Raw genomic sequence first — 20796 nt, forward strand, 5'->3', positions numbered from 1 at the left:
TTGTAAATTAAAGGACATCTGTGGACCACAGGGGTTATAGTGGACCCCTCTTACAATGTGTGAAATACAAAAATATACAGTGGGGGCGTTTTCCAGCTCTAATGCATTGTCCTGTGTGTGCCTTGTTGTACACACTGGGAGAACTAGCAATAGGACATGCAGCAGCGGAAGATAGATCGAGAGGATTCGTTTGCATTTGGGCTGGTTTGGTGCTGCCCATACGGAAGGAGCCTTGAAACCTCCAGAGGGGAAATTCAGAGATTAACATCCACAAAGTGCAAACAGACAGCACATTGCACTGTTTGGATATGAAATCCATGGCAGGTGTTTTTTTAAAACTGGATGTTTTAAGTGCTCGCTGTGAAAACCGGCAGAAATGGAAGGGAGAACACACATTTATTGGGGCGTGGGTTTAGAGGGAGGGGTTGTAGACTAAGTAAATTTACGGATTTTCCAAAATTTCAAAATGTGCCTTTTGAAACAGGGGGCTGCATTTTGGTTTGCAGCAACATCACAGTGAAATGAATTACACATCTGCTGTAAAAAAAATACTATGCAAACAAAAGAAGCCTCCTTCCCGATTGCTCTATTTACCTAGAGTTTGCTTGAATCAACAAAACAAAGATTAAGAACCTCTGTGTTTACTTGGCAGGGGCGGGGGGGGGGGAGAGAGAGGTGGTCACATGTGGGACATGTGGAAAAAAGATGCAAAACATGAATTTCAGCAAATCATTTGAAAGCTACACAGTAAATATAACTAATTGAGTGTGGAGGGGTTTTAACAGCCCAGTCCTAGAGCGTAAGAGGATTTCACCAGCTAAAACAATGGGGCGCCCAGCTGCAAGAGGGGCAGGATGATTCAGACCCTTCTATATGTATCATATTGCAGGATCAGGCCTTCATAGCCAACCAGTTCACACTGCAATGGACCCATTGGCGACCATTGGATTAGAACCACTATACTAAGAACATTTCATAGAATCACAGAACCATAGAATTGTAGATGACCCTGAGGATCATTCTAGTCCACCCCCCTGCTGTGCAGGGATTTGCAGCTGTCCCATACGGGGAATGAACTTGTGACCTTGGCGTTATCAGCGCCGTGCTCTAACCAGCTGAGCAACTCAATCAATTAGGGATTGCATAAATCTCACTCGATTCAGTGGGACTCACTCCCAAGTAAATATGCATAGGACGTGCTCTGCACCAGAGTAAATATAATCTGAGGCTTGCAGAATGCTGTCAATCACAAGTGGGGAGAGGGTGGTTGTGCTCAAAAGCCTCTGGTTGGCCACTGTGAGAATGAGATGCTGGACTAGGTGGCTCTTTTTGCCTGAACCAGCCAGGCAGGCTCTTGGTATATTCATATGATTGCCTATTTAAGGAAGCAGCTGTTCTACTGCAATGCACTCTACGTGGGGCTACCTTTGAAGGTGACTCGGAAACTACAGCTAATCCAGAATGCGGCAGCTAGACTGGTGACTGGGGGCAGCCGCCGAGACCACATAACACCGGTCTTGAAAGACCTACATTGCCTCCCAGTACGTTTCCGAGCACAATTCAAAGTTCTGGTGCTGACCTTTAAAGCCCTAAACGGCCTCGGCCCAGTATACCTGAAGGAGCGTCTCCACCCCCATCATTCTGCCCGGACGCTGAGGTCGAGGGCCTTCTGGCGGTTCCCTCATTGTGAGAAGCAAAGCTACAGGGAACCAGGCAGAGGGCCTTTTCGGTAGTGGCGCCCGCCCTGTGGAACGCCCTCCCATCAGATGTCAAAACGATAAACAACTACCTGACATTCAGAAGACATCTTAAGGCAGCCCTGTTCAGGGAAGTTTTTAATGTATGATATTTTAGTGTTTTTTTGGTTTCTATGGAAGCCGCCCAGAGTGGCTGGGGAAACCCAGCCAGATGGGCGGGGTACAAATAATAAATTATTATTATTATTATTATTATTATTTAAATATTGATTTCCGGATTTACTTCTGAAAACAGCAAATACAACCTTAACCTCAAACTAACTAAGACTGAATGCTGGTGGCGGAGGGGGGAATCTACTGGTTTTAGAATTTAAACTGGATTACCCTACCAGTGCTAAGCATACTTAGAGCCTCATCCTATCCATGTTTACTTGGAAGCAAAGTTAAAATGAGTTCAGTGGGACTTACTTCCTTGATAAGTGTGCTCAGAATTTCAGTCTTCAGGAAATAATATCCACACTTGAAATCAGTGGGACTTATTTAAAGAAACACACACACACAAATACACACACACACACACACACACTTACTTGTTTAATACCAAGATGCTAAGTGGATTAAACCCAAAGCTTCTGATCTGCAGATCACAGCTACAAGTTCCTTCAAGGCTCTTCGCACCAAAAAATTCCTTCAGTCATTTTCTTTCGATGTTGATGTACACCCAAAAGGGTATCTGAAACTGTGACACACACCCGCTCCCCAGCACCTGTCGTCATCCTTGCCCATTGGTCATGCTGATAAGGTGTTGAATTCGCACAGCCTGGGGAGCACCACCGTTCCCCGTCCCCCAACTCCCATTATCATCTGCCGCAAATGATAAAACAAAACTTTCTGTTGCCTGAGCTTTGTTGTGGCTCTTTCTAGTCTAGTAAGCAGAGTTCTCAAACATTCTAACCGCATCCCTTCAGTGTCTGAAACAGGCACCAGAGATTCCAACGCCGTTTGCAGGTGCCGTAATAACACTACAAAAGCTGCGATACTGTTATGAAAATGGAAGCGTGCCGTCCCTTGGGGGTCCCTTGGTGCAGCTGAACTTGTCGAATTCATGAGCTTGTAATGGTTTTCAGCATCGTGCAGCGTTTAAAACTGTTTGATAACACAGCCAGGCCCTGTCTACACTGAGATACGGCTTCTCTTGATGCTTTTTCCAAAGGTGTCAGTACTGATTTGTGTTGGAGAGGAGACAGGGGCTTCAGATAACACCCAGCTAATGTCAGGTGGATCAGGTGCTTCTAGCTGAAAGCTGTGACACCTGGGTCAGTGTGTTTGTCACAAACAGGATGATGGGCTGTTGTTGTTGTTGTTGTTTTTCTCTCTCTCCATACACATAAAAAAGAGGACCTCTCTTTCAACACCAAATGAAATATCCTCTAGCAATAAAAAGCCATTTTCTTTGAGTCGCAGAGGGGCAGGCAGAGGGGAAGAAGCCACATAAAATCCCATGCTTTTAAACAATCTTAGCCAGTCCTGGAGCTATTTTCAAGCTCAAGTCTCAAGGGGCGCTTCCAGACAACTGGCTTACTGAGCGTGCATCCCGATCTGTTTGCAGGGAGATTAGATTACAGGGTGTTAACACCTATGTTATCCCATACTTTGCATTGCATTTCCCCATCACTTTCCAAAAAGTTCAGACCTTTTTTTTTTTGGTGGGGGGGACAGGGAAGCAGGTTTGTTGTGCAAGAGCTCCAGATTAGCTTCAAGCGTACAAGCGGAATTTACCGTTACGTGATTGAATCCCCCTCAAAGAGAGTCTTGAAACACCCTAAGAGTAGCAAATTTGACACTTGCTTCTTGAGAGGCTGCTTCTATTAACAGCAAGGACATTACAGAATACAGTGGTACCTCGGGTTAAGAACTTAATTCGTTCTAGAGGTCCGTTCTTAACCTGAAACTGCTCTTAATCTGAGGTACTACTTTAGCTAATGGGGCCTCCCACTGCCCCACGCCACCGGAGCACAATTTCTGTTCTCATCCTGAAGCAAAGTTCTTAACCTGAGGTACTATTTCTGGGTTAGTGGAGTCTGTAACCTGAAGCATCTGTAACCTGAGGTACCACTGTAATGTTGCTGGCCTAAACTGTTTTATAAAGCCTTCCACATCCACCTAAATGGAGGTGATGCCTCCATGAACACATATTCCTTTGCAAGTGTGAGGGGCTCTTGCAAGTGTTTGCTGGGGAGGAGCAGTCTTGCAGCTGCTGTACCCTGCAAGCAACTATTGAATTAAAACATTTTTTAAAAAAATCAAATACCTGAAGGTTTGGTTTTAAAAAGCTAAGTAAAAGTGCCCCTTCCTCTCTGACCCAGGTAACTAAAAAAAAACCCACCCAGATTGAGCCCTTTGCACAGCTCCCACAAGAGATATCATGCTCCTATTTCTCATCCAGCCCCCTACCCACCCCCGCTTGACTCCACACATATTTACATAGACTTATGAAACACTTATCATGAGCATGAATCAGATCACTGGCATTATGTCAGCCGGCCTTCAGAAGTCACACTCCTCTGAATTTTTGCAATGCAGTTCTTTGAATTTTGCAATGCAGTTCTCCAGTCAAGCAGTGTGTGCTTAAAAAAAGGAAATAACTGAGGCAAAGGGTGCATAAAATTGCATACATGAGTGAAAATGACATATAAAGGAATTTTGTTAGGTGAAATTGCTTTGCAAAAATTGACAGTAAAATACTGTTGAATTTTCACGAGGTTTTTTTTAAGTAAAGTGCAAAAAGTTGTGGAAATATGAATAACTCATCTTAAGACTGGGGGGGGGGGAAGAAACTGAGAGAAACAGAAATCAATAGATTTTCCCACACCTCACTCTGCCACATGCATGCATGGTCACACACCTGACCTAGAGCTGTCCTGCTTTTCTCAGGTCACCAAACATGCAGATTCCTCTGCCCCTTCAGTTGCATGCACAGAGGTCTTCTCAGACCTTGTGGTTGTTTGGTTGTTTAGTCGTGTCTGACTCTTTGTGACCCCATGGACCAGAGCACACCAGGCACTCCTGTCTTCCACTGTCTCCCGCAGTTTGGTCAAACTCATGTTGGTAGCTTTGAGAACACCGTCCAACCATCTCGTCCTCTGTCATCCCCTTCTCCTTGTGCCCTCCATCTTTCTCAGCATCAGGGTCTTTTTCAGGGAGTCTTCTCTTCTCATGAGGTGGCCAAAGTATTGGAGCCTCAGCTTCAGGATCTGTCCTTCCAGTGAGCACTCAGGGCTGATTTCCTTAAGAATGGAGAGGTTTGATCTTCTTGCAGTCCATGGGACTCTCAAGAGTCTCCTCCAACACCTTACACACACACAAAATGTGCATGGAAACAGCCTGTGAGCAGGGTGCCACCCTGTGTGTACACACACACACACACACACACACACACACACACACACACTGAAATGGATACTTTGTGTGCTGTTTCAAGGGACTTTCCCTAAATTTAATATCTGGTGTTGTCAGCGCTGGGTTGTAGGCAGCCATCTGAGAGGAGTCATGAGCCAGAAGCTCAGAGAGGAGAGAGGGAATCAGAGCTGTGGGAATAAGCAGGATTCAGAAGATGGAGTAGGTCAGTAGTTGGAGCCAAGAACAAAGCAGACCAAAAAGCAAGGCCAAAGGAAACAGGAATGCACCAGAGCCAGGAAAGCCTTGCTGCTAAGAAAGGAGATCCCTTTCCAGGAGCATCCAGTGGCCAGCTTGGGTGGGCAAGGCCAGTCCAGGGAAGATGCTCCCAGTTGCAGCTTCTAATCCCAAAGAACTGAATTAGGGAGAGCAGGGCTGGCATCAGAGGTCCGTAGCATTGAGCACATGACTCAGAAGTGGTAATTCTGCCAATCTCTGGAGCCTACTGCTCCTCCTTGCTGTTGCTGCCTGTTCACCTGCCCTCTCTGAGTTAGCAAATGGTAGCCTCTGCACATCACATCCTCCACTTCTGTTAGGCGGTGAGGTTTGGCCTGGAGACAGATGAAAGCCAATGGGCACTGGCAACATTGGTGAGAAAGATGTTGTGGGTGTGTTCAGAGAAGGGACCCCACTGATAGCATCATATCTGAAAGTCATCCAAAACCTGGAACCGGGACTGGAATCGGGAGTAGGTAAATTCCCGTTTTGAGCATGGAACAACAAAACCTGGAGGAAGTGAATGAAGCGACGATGAAGGCACAAGCAATGCATAAGCTGTCTGTTGTGTGCCCTTTCTTGGTTTCAAGCTGATTGTAATCTTATAAAGCGCACTTAAGCCCCATCAGCTGCCTTGCATTGCAAGACCCCCCTGGTACCAATTGCCAGTAAAATAACGGAGAAATCCTGCCTCCAGGAGAGTTAGGCCTTTGATGATTGCTTCCTTCCCAGTGTTTGCACTCCAGTGTAATTGGATGTGTTATGTTTCAATGCCGTAGATTGACGCCCTACGAGTGGTACAGCCCCCACCCCTGCTCCCAAGGGAGATGCAACCTGCTCGTTAATCAGTACTCTCTTGGCAACAGCCTGTGGTTCCCTGTCGGTGGGTTCATGCAGCAAGGATCGACCATCGCTCCTCGGGCTCTGTCCACGCGCTGCGTCAGTGGAGTCTGGTAAGAAATCACAGAGGTAATCTTTTGCGCTGTAATCGTTTGCTGTAGCTTCACCAACTTGGATGGTTTCCCACAAACTCTTTTTGTAACTTGTGGTAGAATAGAAGATGGGTAATGTACAGGCCATGATGCACTGATGGGACTCTGAATAAGAACATAAGATGAGCGCAGTTGGGTCAGGCCAAGGGCCCATGTGGTCCAGTATCCTGTTCTTACAGTAACCAATCCGTATCTTCGTGTGACAGGTACATCTGGAGATGTCTTGCATATTAGGTTTCCCTGTGGATAAGTCAATCCCTCTTCCAGAATCCTTCAAGCTTTTTGCCTTTCAAGTAGCACCATCCATTTCCAAAACTATAAACAAGACTATGTGTATTACACCCATCCAGAAGTTGACTATGCTAGTAGGAAACATGTTTTTTCCATCTCGTTGTCTGGGTTGCACTCTGAATCTTGAAAATGCATTAGGCACGATGACTCAGAAACAAGGGAGTTGTTTTGAGAAAGAGATGGATATTTTCAGTTCTGAACAGTGCTTGGTTTTTTTGGCTAGGATGCCCAATCTCTCGACTCTGCTGACCATAGTACCCTCTGCCTCCATGCACTTTCACCCACCGTTCCATTCCTTTCAACTACATTGTCTCCATATTTTCCAAATGCCTACATTCAAGATCTGCCTCCTTGATTAAAAACCAAACCAAAACATAATTATTGGAAACAGAAAAATAGTTTGGTCCTCAAAAGCCAACTGTGCAAGCACAAATCATGCACTACTGCCCCCCCATCCAGTTTTCATGGACATGGGGGTAGCAAGATAGGGAGGAAAACCACCAGGTCCACCTGTGCAAGCTCACTGCAGAATTTGTAGATAAAAAATAAACTTTTTTCTGCATGATTGTGATTTCAGAATATGAATTTCCTTATTGTAACATTTGTGTTTTTAGATACAGAATATTTGCAGTCCTGATTATAAGCACAAAAGGGCCAATCCCACCTTGATTTGTTGTTACATCATCTGTCCCATAGAAAGAAAACTGAAAGAGAGATGGGTAGGAGGGAATATAGTGGTTCCTCCAAGAACTAAATTTGGAAGCAACCATTTATAGAGGGTTTGTTTTAATCTCCTGCAGCGAAAATGGCAGAGAGTCTTGTGGGACCTTAAAGACTGAGGGTTGCATCTAGCACTGCCCTTCTACCCAGACAACAAGTTCCACTTGTGCAATGCAACTTCATCCTTCTCTCCTTTCCCCTGCAGCCCCCAGAACATCCTCAAACTCTACTCCTAAGTTTGTGGAGCTTGTGGAGCATTGGCTCCAGTCCTGAAAAATTTATTGTGGAATAGTTGTCAGTCTTGAAGGTGCTGCAAGACGCTTTGTTGCTTCCTCTTGGAGGCCTCCATCAATTCCAGGTTGTGTGCACCTCTCATTATTCCACAACTGAGCAGAATCTGACTTCTTCTCCTTCAAACCAACATTCTTTTCATTTACTTGAGCATGGCACAGTGGAGCTTTCCACAGAACTGTGAATGTTCAGCATCTTTCAAAACCAAGGATGGAGTTACACGCAGGAAAAAAACAAGTCAGAAATTAAATAAGTCAGAAATTAAATCGTTATAACAAAAGGGGGGAAACACGCTATGAAAAATTGCTTAGATTTTTTTTTTGTTCTCTGGCACCATCTGGTGTTACATGTTTATAACGCATTCAAAATGCTGTTTCTTGACTAACGTAGCTGAGTCCCATGGGGGTTTTTTTCCCCTCAGGAGAAAGGGGAAGTAGCTCTCGGATATAGACAAAGTGTGGAGATATCCATTTGTCTTTTGCCTCCTTTTTCTTGTCCCTGCAGGTGGGCCTTCACTTTGATCATCATCTCTTCCTACACAGCCAACCTGGCAGCCTTCCTCACCGTGCAGCGCATGGATGTGCCCATAGAATCAGTAGACGACCTTGCAGACCAGACGGCGATAGAGTACGGCACAATCCACGGAGGTTCCAGCATGACTTTTTTCCAGGTAAGCTTTTGCTGTGTTGATAGTGAGGAAGGCATGAGCCTTTTATCCATCAGAGCTAAATGCCTGTGGTACCGCAGATCCCCATCTAGTTGTTGCTACAGAATCTTTTACCCTAATATGCATCACATTCACAGGTACTTCAGTTTAACAAGGCTTCAGTGCTCTTTATAACCCCTGAGCTGTCTTACTAAAAGCTGACTCAAGCACTCAGAAAATAAAATATTAAGTACAGTCCTCCCAGGGGAAGGCAGAGTTACAGGGGATTGCATAGTAGTTTTATTATTAATGTAAAATAGAAATACAGACAAACAAAAAGACATAATCAAAGTTACAAAATGAAGGAACAGTCAAGAGTTTGCATTTCCCAACTAAATAGAGAGCAAATGATGCAGAAAAATAAAAGCAGCAAAACACATCATGAAAGCCAGATTTTGTGACTGGGTGGAGGAAGAGAGTTTTGTATGTCTGGATTTGACATGTATGTAATTAAATCCCACAAAAAACCCCCACAAATGTTCCAGGTCTTCCTTACCCATAGAAACACACCATTTGTGAGTTGTTTTCTCTGCAGTAGCAGGAGCCCACATATTCTTATACTACAAGGAGAGGTTTAAGTCCTGTAGCATTGTCCATTTCTGAGCCAAACAAGTTTTCACTGCAACCAGCGTGCATATAAGAAGTTCCTTAGACTTAAAAAATGCTGTTTGACCATCCCACAAGTTCAAAAGAGCAACTTATGGGAAGGCTTGAATGGAGTATTTGTTTATTTCTTACATTTCTTCAAAAACATCAGACCCAAATTTGGATGCCAGAGAGCTTTCTCACCATAAGTGGGAAAATGTCCCCCTGCTACCTCACCCACACCAACAACCCTTATATAAACTGAGGCTGATTTAAAGGAATTAGGCGCCCATCCATATTGCATTCCACTTACAATCATCTATTTTCAGTTGTAGGTCCTTCTTCCAGGTGAGTCTAAGACCTTCCAATAGGCCCATAGAAATGTCAGTAAGTTCTGTTATATTAAAGAACAAATATCAATCATCTTTCCCAATGACTCAGATTTAATAACATTAGCGAGGGGATTATTTATGGCATGTTTATACTATTCTTCCTCTATGGAAGTCACACAGTCACCTCTACAGCTGAGCAAGGATCTGAACATTGCCCTTCAATTCCTCACCCAACATTCCAAACAGTAGACCACACTGTGCATACATGCAGTGCTATTAAAAAAGAAAGCAGTGTTAGAGTGTAGACAGCCAGCGAGAGCCACAGAGAGCCATGCAGTAAGAATGAGTGGAAAGGGATGGAAAAGCTGGTTGGAGAGACTCAGGACTCATCCGCACTTCTGTTTGTTCCAGAAGTGCCACTCGTAAGTGCTAAATCGGAGCAAAGATCAATCCCGAGAAAAACCCAACTTGTATTTTGCTCTGACTGGGCGCTAAAGAGCAGTTTCCCCCGGGGGGGGGGGAGCAGTGAGACAAGAGGAAGTATGGATAATCCCTCAGAGACTGGGGATCCCTCTGAAGCTGGGTTTCTCATGGACAAGCTCAAGGCAACAGGGTGCTCAAAGCTCTTTTCAGCTATGTTATGATCCACCTTCCAAAGATGAGGCTGCCTTGCCGATGGAGAAGCAGGTAGACATGAATGAGTTAATACCTGTGCAGAACTTCCATGATGCACAGTTCTGAGCAGGAATTATTTATTAAACGTTGAAGTGCCAGAGTGGAGAGAGAGCTTTTCTCACTTTGTTTTTAGTTGAACCAAAGCCGTACAATGTTTGCAACTTGTGTTTCAGAAAGGGTTGTTTTGACAAAACTGCAAGTGTGGTGCTCAATCCCAAGTTCTCCATTATTTAGAAACTGAGAACCAGGTAGAGAGGTGGGAAACCAACAACATTCATGGAAGTTTTATTGGTCTGATAGAAAAATATCCAAAAGTCACAGTAACGTAATTAGGACCACCCTAAATGTCATGAAGAAGAACTCTCATTATTTCATGACATTCTACTGGGTCCTAATAAAGATATGGTATCCATGTTGGATACTCTCTCTGAGATGCTCAATGGCTGAGATATTGCAGAGAGGCAATCTGTTCCAGGATTGGAATCTGGCGCTGACGTTTGGCTCCAAACATTTTTCGAGTGCCACAAATTAGCTCTGAGCCATGTGGAGAATGCTCTCCACTTGCTAATGAGCCACTCTAAGCAGCCTCCAAACACCTGCAGTTAACTAATAGGTCCTCCAGATCAGATGTTATGGCCTCGAGTTAGGCTTAAGGCTTGATCACTTGCATCTGATAAAACAACTGAGCAATGTTTGTTTGCCCTCATGCCCAGGTTCTAACTGATTGATGACCATATTTAAAGGTTAGATTTCCAAGATTTAGGTTAGATTTCCAAGGTTATATTTCCAAACTTTAAAGTTCTTGTATTGGCCACTAAGGCCCTTACTAATATGGAACCAGGTTACATGAAAACTTGGTACCTTTACCCAAATGAACCTGCCTGAGACTTCAATCAGCTGCAGAGGCCATGGCCTCAGGTCCACCTCCACTGGCCTTATGCTTGGTGGATATCAGGTGCAGGGCCTTTTTTGTAGTAGCTCTATAGCTGTGAAATTCCTACACTAGGAAGATTCAGAGGGGCCTCATTTCTTCCTGCCTTTATGTGTGCTGTCAATATTTTTTCCTTATTTTATTCTATTTTTGAATTTTAACTAGCCTTGCCTTCATTGTTCTGTTGCTGCCTTTTAGTATCACTCTCAGTAATTGCAGTGTTGTTGCTCTTTCAATTAGCTTGTTTTAATGACTTCTGGTTTGCAATCAGTTACACACTGCTTTGAATATGTACATGAAATACATAACTAATATTCTGATAACTGGGATATTCGGATATTCTGAACATTGCAGGCCAATATGTTGATCCCGGAGCAGGATTCTCATTGAATTGTGGCTTCTCTTTCTTTGTTTTTCAGAATTCTCGGTACCAGACATACCAGCGGATGTGGAATTACATGTACTCCAAGCAGCCGAGTGTCTTTGTCAAGAGCACAGAGGAAGGGATCGCACGCGTGCTCAACTCCAACTATGCCTTCCTCCTGGAGTCCACCATGAACGAGTATTATCGCCAGCGCAATTGCAACCTCACGCAGGTCGGGGGCCTTCTGGACACCAAGGGCTACGGGATTGGCATGCCAGTCGGTAGGCAGTGAAGCAAAATTCTAGCTATTTTGGGCTGTCTGTGGAGGATTAGGGCATGAATAGGCTAAAAGAGCTTCGGAACAGGAAGCCAGATAATTTTTGCAGCCCTCCCGTATGTCACTGGGCTTCAAATAAACCATTGCATGATGAATGCATTCATCTGGGTGGCAACCTAGATGAAAGGTTTAGAAATATTCCATTGACTCTGCTTACATTATTTACACCTTGTTCAGACTAGATTGAGGCTGGAGGGAGAAGGAAAATCTTCACTAGAGGTCATTTGGGGAACCTGCAGATGATACATTAGGTCCTTTTGGGCTCTCCATAATGCTACCTGCTTGGTTATCTTTTAAGCAGCTGTTCTATGTTTTCCCAAGTTGATTAGTAAGAAACACGATTGAAAATAGCAAGCAGCAAGGGTAGGGATGAAAAGAGGGAACTCATGCTTTAAAGAAGTTAAAAATACAACATCCAAAGGCCACCTACAGCTTCAAAGACAGCTAGAGCTGCTCTTGATTCTTTTCCCATTCCTAATTTTCTGACTGAGCTTCAACAATTTAAGTTTAATGGGTCACAATCTACCCAAACATTTCCCAGTTCATATTCAATGAAATGTATGGAACTTGTGCAACGGCACAGAGTAGTACAAAGATATCACACCAGAGGGACCCTATTGGTTGCCAGTAGGAATGGAATCGTCTGAAAATCTTTGTCGAGCTTATCTTCAGATTTTTCTGTCTCTAATTCCTGTCTCACAGCTTGATCTTTATGAGAAGTCAGAGAGTGGGGTTCCCTACCACCACCAGTTCTGCTAAAGTGATGGGTTAATTCTTGTATATATTATGTGTATTATTAAAGTCATAATAGGCATATTACGTGAATACATACTCCAGGTTTCCTAAAGTAACCGGCACCTAAAAATATGCATATAACTGTATAAAATAGGTATATATTGCTACTTATAAAATATGCTCTTTTATAGGTATTATGCGCATATATATGGCAAAAAATATTGCATATAGTTAGGCTTTTTATTTAAAAAACCCTTAAATATAAGTAGATGTTTGATGCAAGAGGCAGTTCGGTGTGGGCAAGTATTGAACAGGGCAGAATTGCCAAATCTCCTCTTTAAATCTTTTTAAAGCAGATCCCTCTTCCAGCCCTGGTTGCCAGTGTTGCACATTAAGACTCATGTCCCCAAAGCAAAGTTAAGTCAACAGTTTGGTGAACCTTAAACTTAACCTCTCCTTCTGTGTTAAATTACCCTAACTGTATTCTGTTACGCATCATGTGTGTGTGGTATGCTGAAGATCAGCTGACACTCCCAGGTATTCAGAAATTGATCCCATTCAGAATTTTCCCATGCTGCAGAGCAGATCAGTTTTATCCTGGGATTCCTTTTTATCTGCTCCGTGGACAGTAATGGAGGTGGTAGAAATCTGATTTAGCAGAGAAAAAAACTGAATGGAATTGGGAGGGGCGTAGTAACAGAAGTGGGGGTTGAATCAATTGTTTGCTACACCTGACGACGAGCAGGGTCTCTTGCCATTGGGCACTTTCACACCATACATTGAAAGCACATTGCAAACCCCCCCCAAAAAAAAAACCCACAAAGAATGCTGGGAACTGTAGTTTGCCCCTTCGCAGAGCTACCACCCCTAACAAACTACTATTCCCAGGATTCTTTGCAGGGTGGGTGAGGATGTGCTGTAAATGAATGGCGTGGATGTGACCCATGTCCGAAAATGGCTCATTTAAGGGCTTTGTCAGAATTGCAATTGAAAACTGAAAAGCTCTGTGTGATAAAAGCATGAGGATGAACCCAAGAGGTGACTATGGCTGCTTTGGAATGGGTATGGACAAGATGCTTTCGCCATGAGATGAGCAAAGTTCCACTACCTGCTCTGGAGGGAGTCTTGTTCCTTCAAGAGCTTTGTGTCAAGAAGGAAGTTAGCAGATCTGTCTTCACCTTGCTGTGGCACCGAAAGAGCGCAAGCATCCGTTTTTCTGACAGCTGCATTGCACAACTTCAGCACTGTCACAGCTCTGCGGTGGAGGAAGCTGGGCCTGCTGAGCATCTAACTAGATATGACAACTGTACAATCCAGGTGTTGGAATGTGGATTGCCACTGAACAAATAAAGCAGGAGGGTTAAAGCGGGGGCAATTCCATGGGGGAAAGGAGTAGGCAGGAAGGGATACTGGCCCATTTACCTGATTCCTCCACCGACCCACCCCCCCAAAAAAACCCTTTCCTCCAGCCATTTTTCTCCATGTGGGACTTTCTTCCTTTGGGAAGGTGCTAGTTTTGCATGCTGAAGGTCCCAGATTCAATCTCTAGCATGCCCCACGAGGGATGGGGAAGATGACCCATTGCATGGCGAGTCCCCCCCCCAGTGGAAATAAAGACACACGACACAATTATTAACAATTAATATTATTAATTGGCTAATTAAGGCCACAACTTTATTGGTTACAGGTGATGAGAGGTATTGGCTTAGGCATTGGTCCTAACCAACTATATCCTGCCCACTAGATATCCAGGAAGGGTTAACCACCAGTAGGGGGAGTCCTGCTGATGCACATCAACTAGGAACTCCCCAGGGTCACCGCTCGGGGGCACGCCTTAGGCCCACACCTCCATAGGCTTCAGACAGGGCCACGCCCCCCAGAATCCTTTATCGGACTACCCTTCAATATGTGGGGCAGGTGATGGCAATTCCTCCCCTCTTCCAACTACAAAGCAATACCAATGCCTAACCACCAATACCAAGAAAGCTGTGACGATTTGCTACGAGGTAGGCTGGTGCCAAATTACCCTAACTGTATTCTGTTACGCATCATGTGTGTGTGGTATGCCAAAGATCAGCTGACACTCCCAGGTATTCAGAAATTGATCCCATTCAGAAAAATTCCTACCAGGCCCCTCAACGGCAACCAACCAAGGTCCATAGCAAGGTCAAGTAACGGAAACCTTATAGGGCGTGAGGGTGGGGAAAAGCAGGAACAGCTGGCAGGCGGGGAAAGAGGGAGATCCCCGGCTGCATCCTGCCTTAAATAGGGCAGTCCACCACCCCCCAGAGCCAGCTGATTGGCTGGCCAGGGTGTGATGCGGCCGGAAATCCCCCCAATCGCACGGGGCTGGGGCCGTGAAGCCCGCAACCCCACCTCCTCTGTAGGGCAGAAGTGGCTTTTCTGAAGCTCTGGAAGGCTGCTGCCAGTCAGTGTGGACAATAGCAAGCTAAACAGAACAATGTGTCTGGCTTGGTAAAAGGCACCTTCTTAGGCCAGGAGGGAAACAGCTGGGAGGAGTTGCCGGAGGGAGGGGAAACAACTTGAGTTGAGGTGCGGTTCAGCGATCCCCCTTTGGCCCACTCTTCCCCACACTAAATTTCCCTTCATCTCTCCCCATCTTCCCATTTTTATATTTGCTCAGCAGCAAGCTATATTTTAACAAACCGAAAACACGTCTTGCTGCGATCATGTCTAGTAAATCCTGTTGTTAGTCCTTGACAAGTTGGTGAATGTACAGGAGCCCACTCCTACATGGGAATTAACAGCCCTAAAGAGAGTTTTCAATTGAATTGGATACAGTAATCCACAGTGCTAAGTCGGGGGACGTGATGTCCTTGCTCACTGCAGAATTCTCTTTGGGCCTCTAAGAGATAAGAAATCATGTTTCTTGTGGTTATTATGGAAAAACAGTACATGTCTACCTATTCCCTGCTTTCCTAAGGAGGAAGCGGGAATGGGAACACAAAGCACACAGCAGTATGTAATGAGTAAATACCTGTCCCTCTCTAGAATATGAGTGGTTGATAGTTTTCCTCATCAAACGTAAGTAGGATTCTCAAGGAGACAGAAGCATACAGGAGCAGAAGCACTGCTCTTCAATTCATGATGTTTTCAGAGATTGCATTCACAGAGTTTGGGACTGCTTCCATGTGGGTATTTCTTAATGCTACCCAATCTTCTGTTGCAAGCTATGAGTGGATTTGCAACTGGCTCTCCGCAGTCCAGGTTTTCTGAAGTGTTTGCTTGGTGTGTTTTTTAAGGCTGAAAGCAATGCAAAGTTTAGGGATAGCCTTGCAAATTTCAACTCTGCAAGTAAATTATGCATTTTAAAAAGAAACTCGAAAGAAACAGGCACATTATCGGCTCCCCTTTGAAAAGGGCCTTCTTGGCTTTGCAGGTTCTCTTTTCCGCGACGAGTTTGACTTGGCCATTCTCCAGCTGCAGGAGAACAACCGCTTGGAAATCTTGAAACGGAAGTGGTGGGCAGGAGGACAGTGCCCAAAAGAGGAGGACCATCGAGCAAAAGGTAAAACTTACAGCTGTCTCTCTTCCACCCTCCAGTCTGTGTTCCTTAATGAAGATGTACAGTGATGGGGTCGTTATTACCAACGAGAGCGACTGCAGACTCCAGGGCTGTGTCACCTTTCCAGCTCAAGGATTTTAGAGTCCTCCTGGTTTGAGATCTCTTTCTTTAATAATGAGAGGAGAAAGCCGAAACACTGGCGGCTGCTGTGCCTCTCACGCTGTGTATTTTTGCCTGGGGCAAAGAGAGCGGAAAAGAGCCAAATGACAAATATTGGAAGCAAGCAGAGGGCAAACGGGTTTCTAATGAATGGCCACTGCATCGGCATCAGAAAATAGATCACTCTGGGGATGCTGTCCAGATCCTGAGTCCTTTAAAAACAACAATGGGAGTTCATCAGAAGAGGTTGTTGGCTAATGGTCCAAAGCTAAAAATGGTTAGAAGTAGGAGGGCAAGTGACAGAGTAATAATAAAACTCTGGAGCTCAAGGGCGAGACCTTCCGGAAATGTTATGCAAATCACCGTAAAATACATGACTTTAGGCCAATGTCGCCCAACTGGGAGCTGTTGCCGGCCCAAAGCAATTGCTAGTTGTTGTTGTTGTTCAGCAGCAAGCAGAACGGGTTTTCTTTTCATTGGATAATAAAAGGTTTCCTGGCTATAGGAAGGGTCTTTTTGACCCTTGCAAGACTGGGGAGGAAAAGGGGAAGCAAGAAAATCAAGCATGACGGAGAAACACAATCGGGGCAACAATACACGCCCATCATCTGCCAAATCATTTTCTTGTGGGTACATATCCATGCAGGGCAAGGGAAAGAAGCAGACATCTGAAAGCTGTATGACCTGAACAATCTGATCTTGAACACAGAGGTGAGAAAATTGGGGGGGGGAGAGAGATTGAGAAACAGTTTTAAAATAGGTTGTATTTTCTCCCTTATTCCCCCCCCCACGGCTCCCCCCAGAAAAGGTTTGAAATCTTTAAAGATGTAGGGAGGGGGATCTACAAGAATCTCCTTGATTCTTTTGTCAAAGTATTAGAATATATTATTTCATATTGAAACGATGACATGATTTTGCTTTTCATGTCTCACTCTAAACCATTTCTAGCCATTCTAACCATTTTTGCAGAGACAGGATTGCATTATGGAAGCACTTCCCAGAGCCTGACTGGCCAGCGCCAGACTTCTGGAGACGGAAGACTAATTGCATTATCTTGACATCTCAAACACATAACTGAGCTTCAAAGGGACGAAAATAAACTGATAAATTATGAAATGGTTGCTGCTGACATGGAGGGAAGCGGAAAAGGGGGATAGAGAGACCTGTCACTCAGTCAGGAGTGCAGAGGAAGAAAGCGGGCTTTGACAAGTCCCAGCCAGAAAAAAAAGCAGTAGGTGGGCTGATTGCAGTGCAAACAAGAGAGACTAGGAGCAGGCCTAGCTGTGATTGTACTGCAGATCATGGATCTTTGGCATGGATCAAAGTGGTTCTGGCACAATCCGAATGCTTGCAGTTGTTACAGTACACAATGGGAGGAACAGGAAGTCAAGTCTTTTGCTTCCAGGGACAAAAATTCTTACCACTTGGAATCACAGAGTTGAAAGGGATTGTGAGAGTTATCGAGTTCAACCCACTACCCTGAGATTAAGAGCCTCATGCTCTACCAATGTGTGTGCATATGTGCACACATTTGTGTATGAGAGTTCTGTTGTGCTCATGCACTGCTTGTCGGTCAGCCGTTGTTGGAACAGAATGTTGGGCTAGATTGATCTGGTCCAACAACACTCGTCTTACTTTCTTACACCGCCCTATTGGAAACACATCTGCTTACACAGGTGTGATTTACTGAGCAGCAGGAACATCCCAGAGGTGCTTCTGAAAGGATGGTGGAGAACAACGGAGAGGAATGACCCTATACTTTAAAAAATAAAACAAAACATGTCGATGATTTATAAGGGGTGGTGGCAAGGCTTTATGTCTAAAAGCTGTGCGGAGATTAAGTCAATAAATCATTGATTCTCATGCTTTGATTTACTGTTCCAGAGGGGAGAGGAAGATTTTACAAGTGTCCTAGGTGATTAATAGTTGTACACAATAATCTTGGCACAAGCCAACAAATGGTTCATGGTCATCAATTCAATCAACAGTTAAGTCCATCTGAGACCCAAGTAACAAGCAGCAGCGGTGGAGAGAGAGGCGTTGCTTAGATCCAGGGATTGGGGAGCAGTGGCGTAGCATGGGGGGTGCAGGGGGGCCGGCTGCGCCGGGCGCAACATCTGGGGGTTAGGGTTAGGGGGCGCAAATCCACAGGTTAGGGGGCGCAAATTACTTGCCTTGCCCCGGGTGCTGACAACCCACGCTACGCCACTGTTGGGGAGACGTTTGATTCTGTTCACATTTAAAGATGAACCTGCCTAATCTGCACTTTCTGAAATAATGTGTGAGCTGAATCACAGCCATCCTTTGTCATTCATATGTCTCTGAATTTTGCAATGGACTTCTCCAGCTTATTAATATGCACGGCAATCGTTGCTGGGTGGTGGTGGTGGTGGTGGTGGTGGTGCTTTCTCCCTTAAAAAATCTCAACCACTTTAGCTGAGTGCTCCCCCTGAAAAAGCTCAACAAGTTCCGGCACCTCTTTTTCTAGAAAAAAGCCCTGGGGCAAATAACATACAAAATACATTATTGCAAAAATGTGCCAGTTAGGCAGAACTGCATATAAAAATGGGCAGCGTAGGAGAAATTTGTACTAAAATGCTGGTAAATTTTCATGAGGACTCTTCTTTTAAAAATAAATAAGTCTGTAAACTGATGTGGAAATATGAAGAAGTAAAGTTAAGAGTGGGAAAATGAGAAACCGAGTGACACCAAAATTTAACAGATATCCCCATTCCTGCTTAGATCTTCACCAAGACTTACACGCTCAGCTATGACCATTTTTATCTTAAGTCCAGCAGACCATGACCTACTGATTAGTGTTATTCAAACAGGAGTGGATGAGAGGCAGATGCCTTGTCTTCCTTATGAATTGACAGAAAAGGGAAATCAGAATTTCAAAAGTTTAAATGGATCCTAGAATGGTATCTATTGGGTTGGCCCTGTAGAATTTGATAGGACTGCAGTGAGTAACAGAAGGCCTTAAAACTCTCAAATACCTTCTTTTCACTCCCTTGAGGAACAACAGGTATGTGGAATGATGGCATTTGAAGGAGCTGCATGAAGGTTGAAGGTAACAATAAAAGATAGAAGGCAGAGCAGTAGAAAGAAACAGAGGAAACCTGATCACTTGGGGGCCATGTCTCGGATCCAATCTGTAGGATATGTCAAGTTGATTTTTCCTCTACATTCATTTCCCTTCAAATGTTCTGTCTTCTTGTTTCAAATAAAAGCAGCCCAGGAAAGGACTCCTCCATCATTATTTACAGCTAAGAACGAAGTGGAAATCTCAAATTAGATCTTCTCTATCCTACTCTTAAAAAATAACCAAAGTTGTACACTATAGTCACAGATCAAAATACATGCTATACTTCTACCAAATGTTATAATTCCATTGTCATCTTCCTACTCTTTAATTTACATGCTTCTCTTTGTTAAATGTCTAATGCTTTGACCCAGGCAAGGTATATGTAGAGAACAATTTATCTGACTGCTCTTATAGCTTATATTATCTGTATTCCATCAACTACTCAAGCATACCTGTAGTGGAAAATTATTTGTCAGATGATTTAAAGGAACACTTACTATTAACCATCTGTCCATCAGTAATTATTATGATTATGATTTATATACTGCCCTTCATCAAAAGATCTTAGGGTGGATAAAAGATAAATTCATCCTACTGTAGCTTGCTGAAGCTGGGCCCCCAACACCCTATGGCTATCTTTCCATTTCCTGATTTCATGTGTTGGCTTAGTAGTTTCAAGGTTTTTGTGCAAACCTTGGTTGATTCCAATCTAGCACTAAGTTAAAGTCGTTTATTAGTATACTTGCCCCCCTGGCAAAATGTTCTGTGCCAGCAGAATGCATAAGCAGGTTACTGGTAACTTTTGTTGCACAACAGATGTTTTGAGGGTTTTTTGTAAACATTTCATGAAATAAGTAAGAAACAACTAAATCTCTTCTGCAACGAGTTTCCACTAGTACAGTTGTTGCATTGGAGTCTTCAGCTGCACAATATTCAAACTCACCCATCTGCTACCACAAGGGCACAATGGATATAGCCCTTTATATGCAAGGGAGTATAACTAACATTCTCTTTCCACAACCATTAAATCACAGTGAAGGTGCAGGAGTCATTCCAACTCTTTGCCAGTCTTACTGCACCATTTGAAACTCACAACTAAGGCGTTCTTGTATTCACACTGTGTGTTTCACATGTTTGAAGCTTCAGGTTAGGTCCAAGGCAGCACTGTGTTACCATGCTCACTTGACAAAGGTGTGTCTAAGCATGTCTGAATGGAGGGCAGGATTATTCCCTTGTTCACATCAATAGCAGGGGCGGAATTTGATAATAAGCTACAGCATGCAAGGCCATCTAGTGCCCTCCCAGCAGCCCCCAGCAGGGACTTTGAGAAGGAGGTGTGAGGCTCTGGCAGGGTCTTAGGGCCCTCCTAGCTCCTTCCAAGAGGACAGTAAGCATTTGCCCGGCTTTGAGGAGGGAGTAGGACTCTAGGACCCTGTCAGAGCCTTCACGCCTCCTTGCCAAAGCCAGGCAAGCACCTACCGGGCTTTGAGAAAGCACCCTCAGTTGGACCACACTACTCGCACTGCCCTAAATCCACCTGTTGATAGAGCTTTCATCAGGACACTTACAGCTCCTAGTTTGCCCTGTGCAGCTAGGTCTCATCTAGTTCACATTCAGACAAAAAGAGTAATGGTTTGAGCCAAGACAGATGCTTACTCTCCGGCAACACCTGAGTCACTATTTTTGGACAGTAAAACC

General features: G+C 44.3%; 1 protein-coding gene across 4 annotated transcripts in view; it reads left to right on the forward strand.

Annotated features, from left to right (window-relative positions):
- GRIK4 (glutamate ionotropic receptor kainate type subunit 4) overlaps positions 1-20796 on the forward strand; it is a 498627-nt gene that overhangs the window by 468046 nt on the left and 9785 nt on the right. For all 4 annotated transcript variants that reach the window (XM_081172490.1, XM_081172492.1, XM_081172493.1 and 1 more), the window contains 4 exons: positions 6149-6322; positions 8168-8333; positions 11312-11537; positions 15729-15857. In XM_081172490.1, the coding sequence (XP_081028616.1) occupies positions 6149-6322; positions 8168-8333; positions 11312-11537; positions 15729-15857 (695 nt within the window). The remainder of the gene's footprint in view (positions 1-6148; positions 6323-8167; positions 8334-11311; positions 11538-15728; positions 15858-20796) is intronic.

Source organism: Podarcis bocagei (assembly GCF_964188305.1).
Source record: "Podarcis bocagei genome assembly, chromosome: 15".
In the NCBI taxonomy this organism is placed as follows: Eukaryota; Metazoa; Chordata; class Lepidosauria; order Squamata; family Lacertidae; genus Podarcis; species Podarcis bocagei.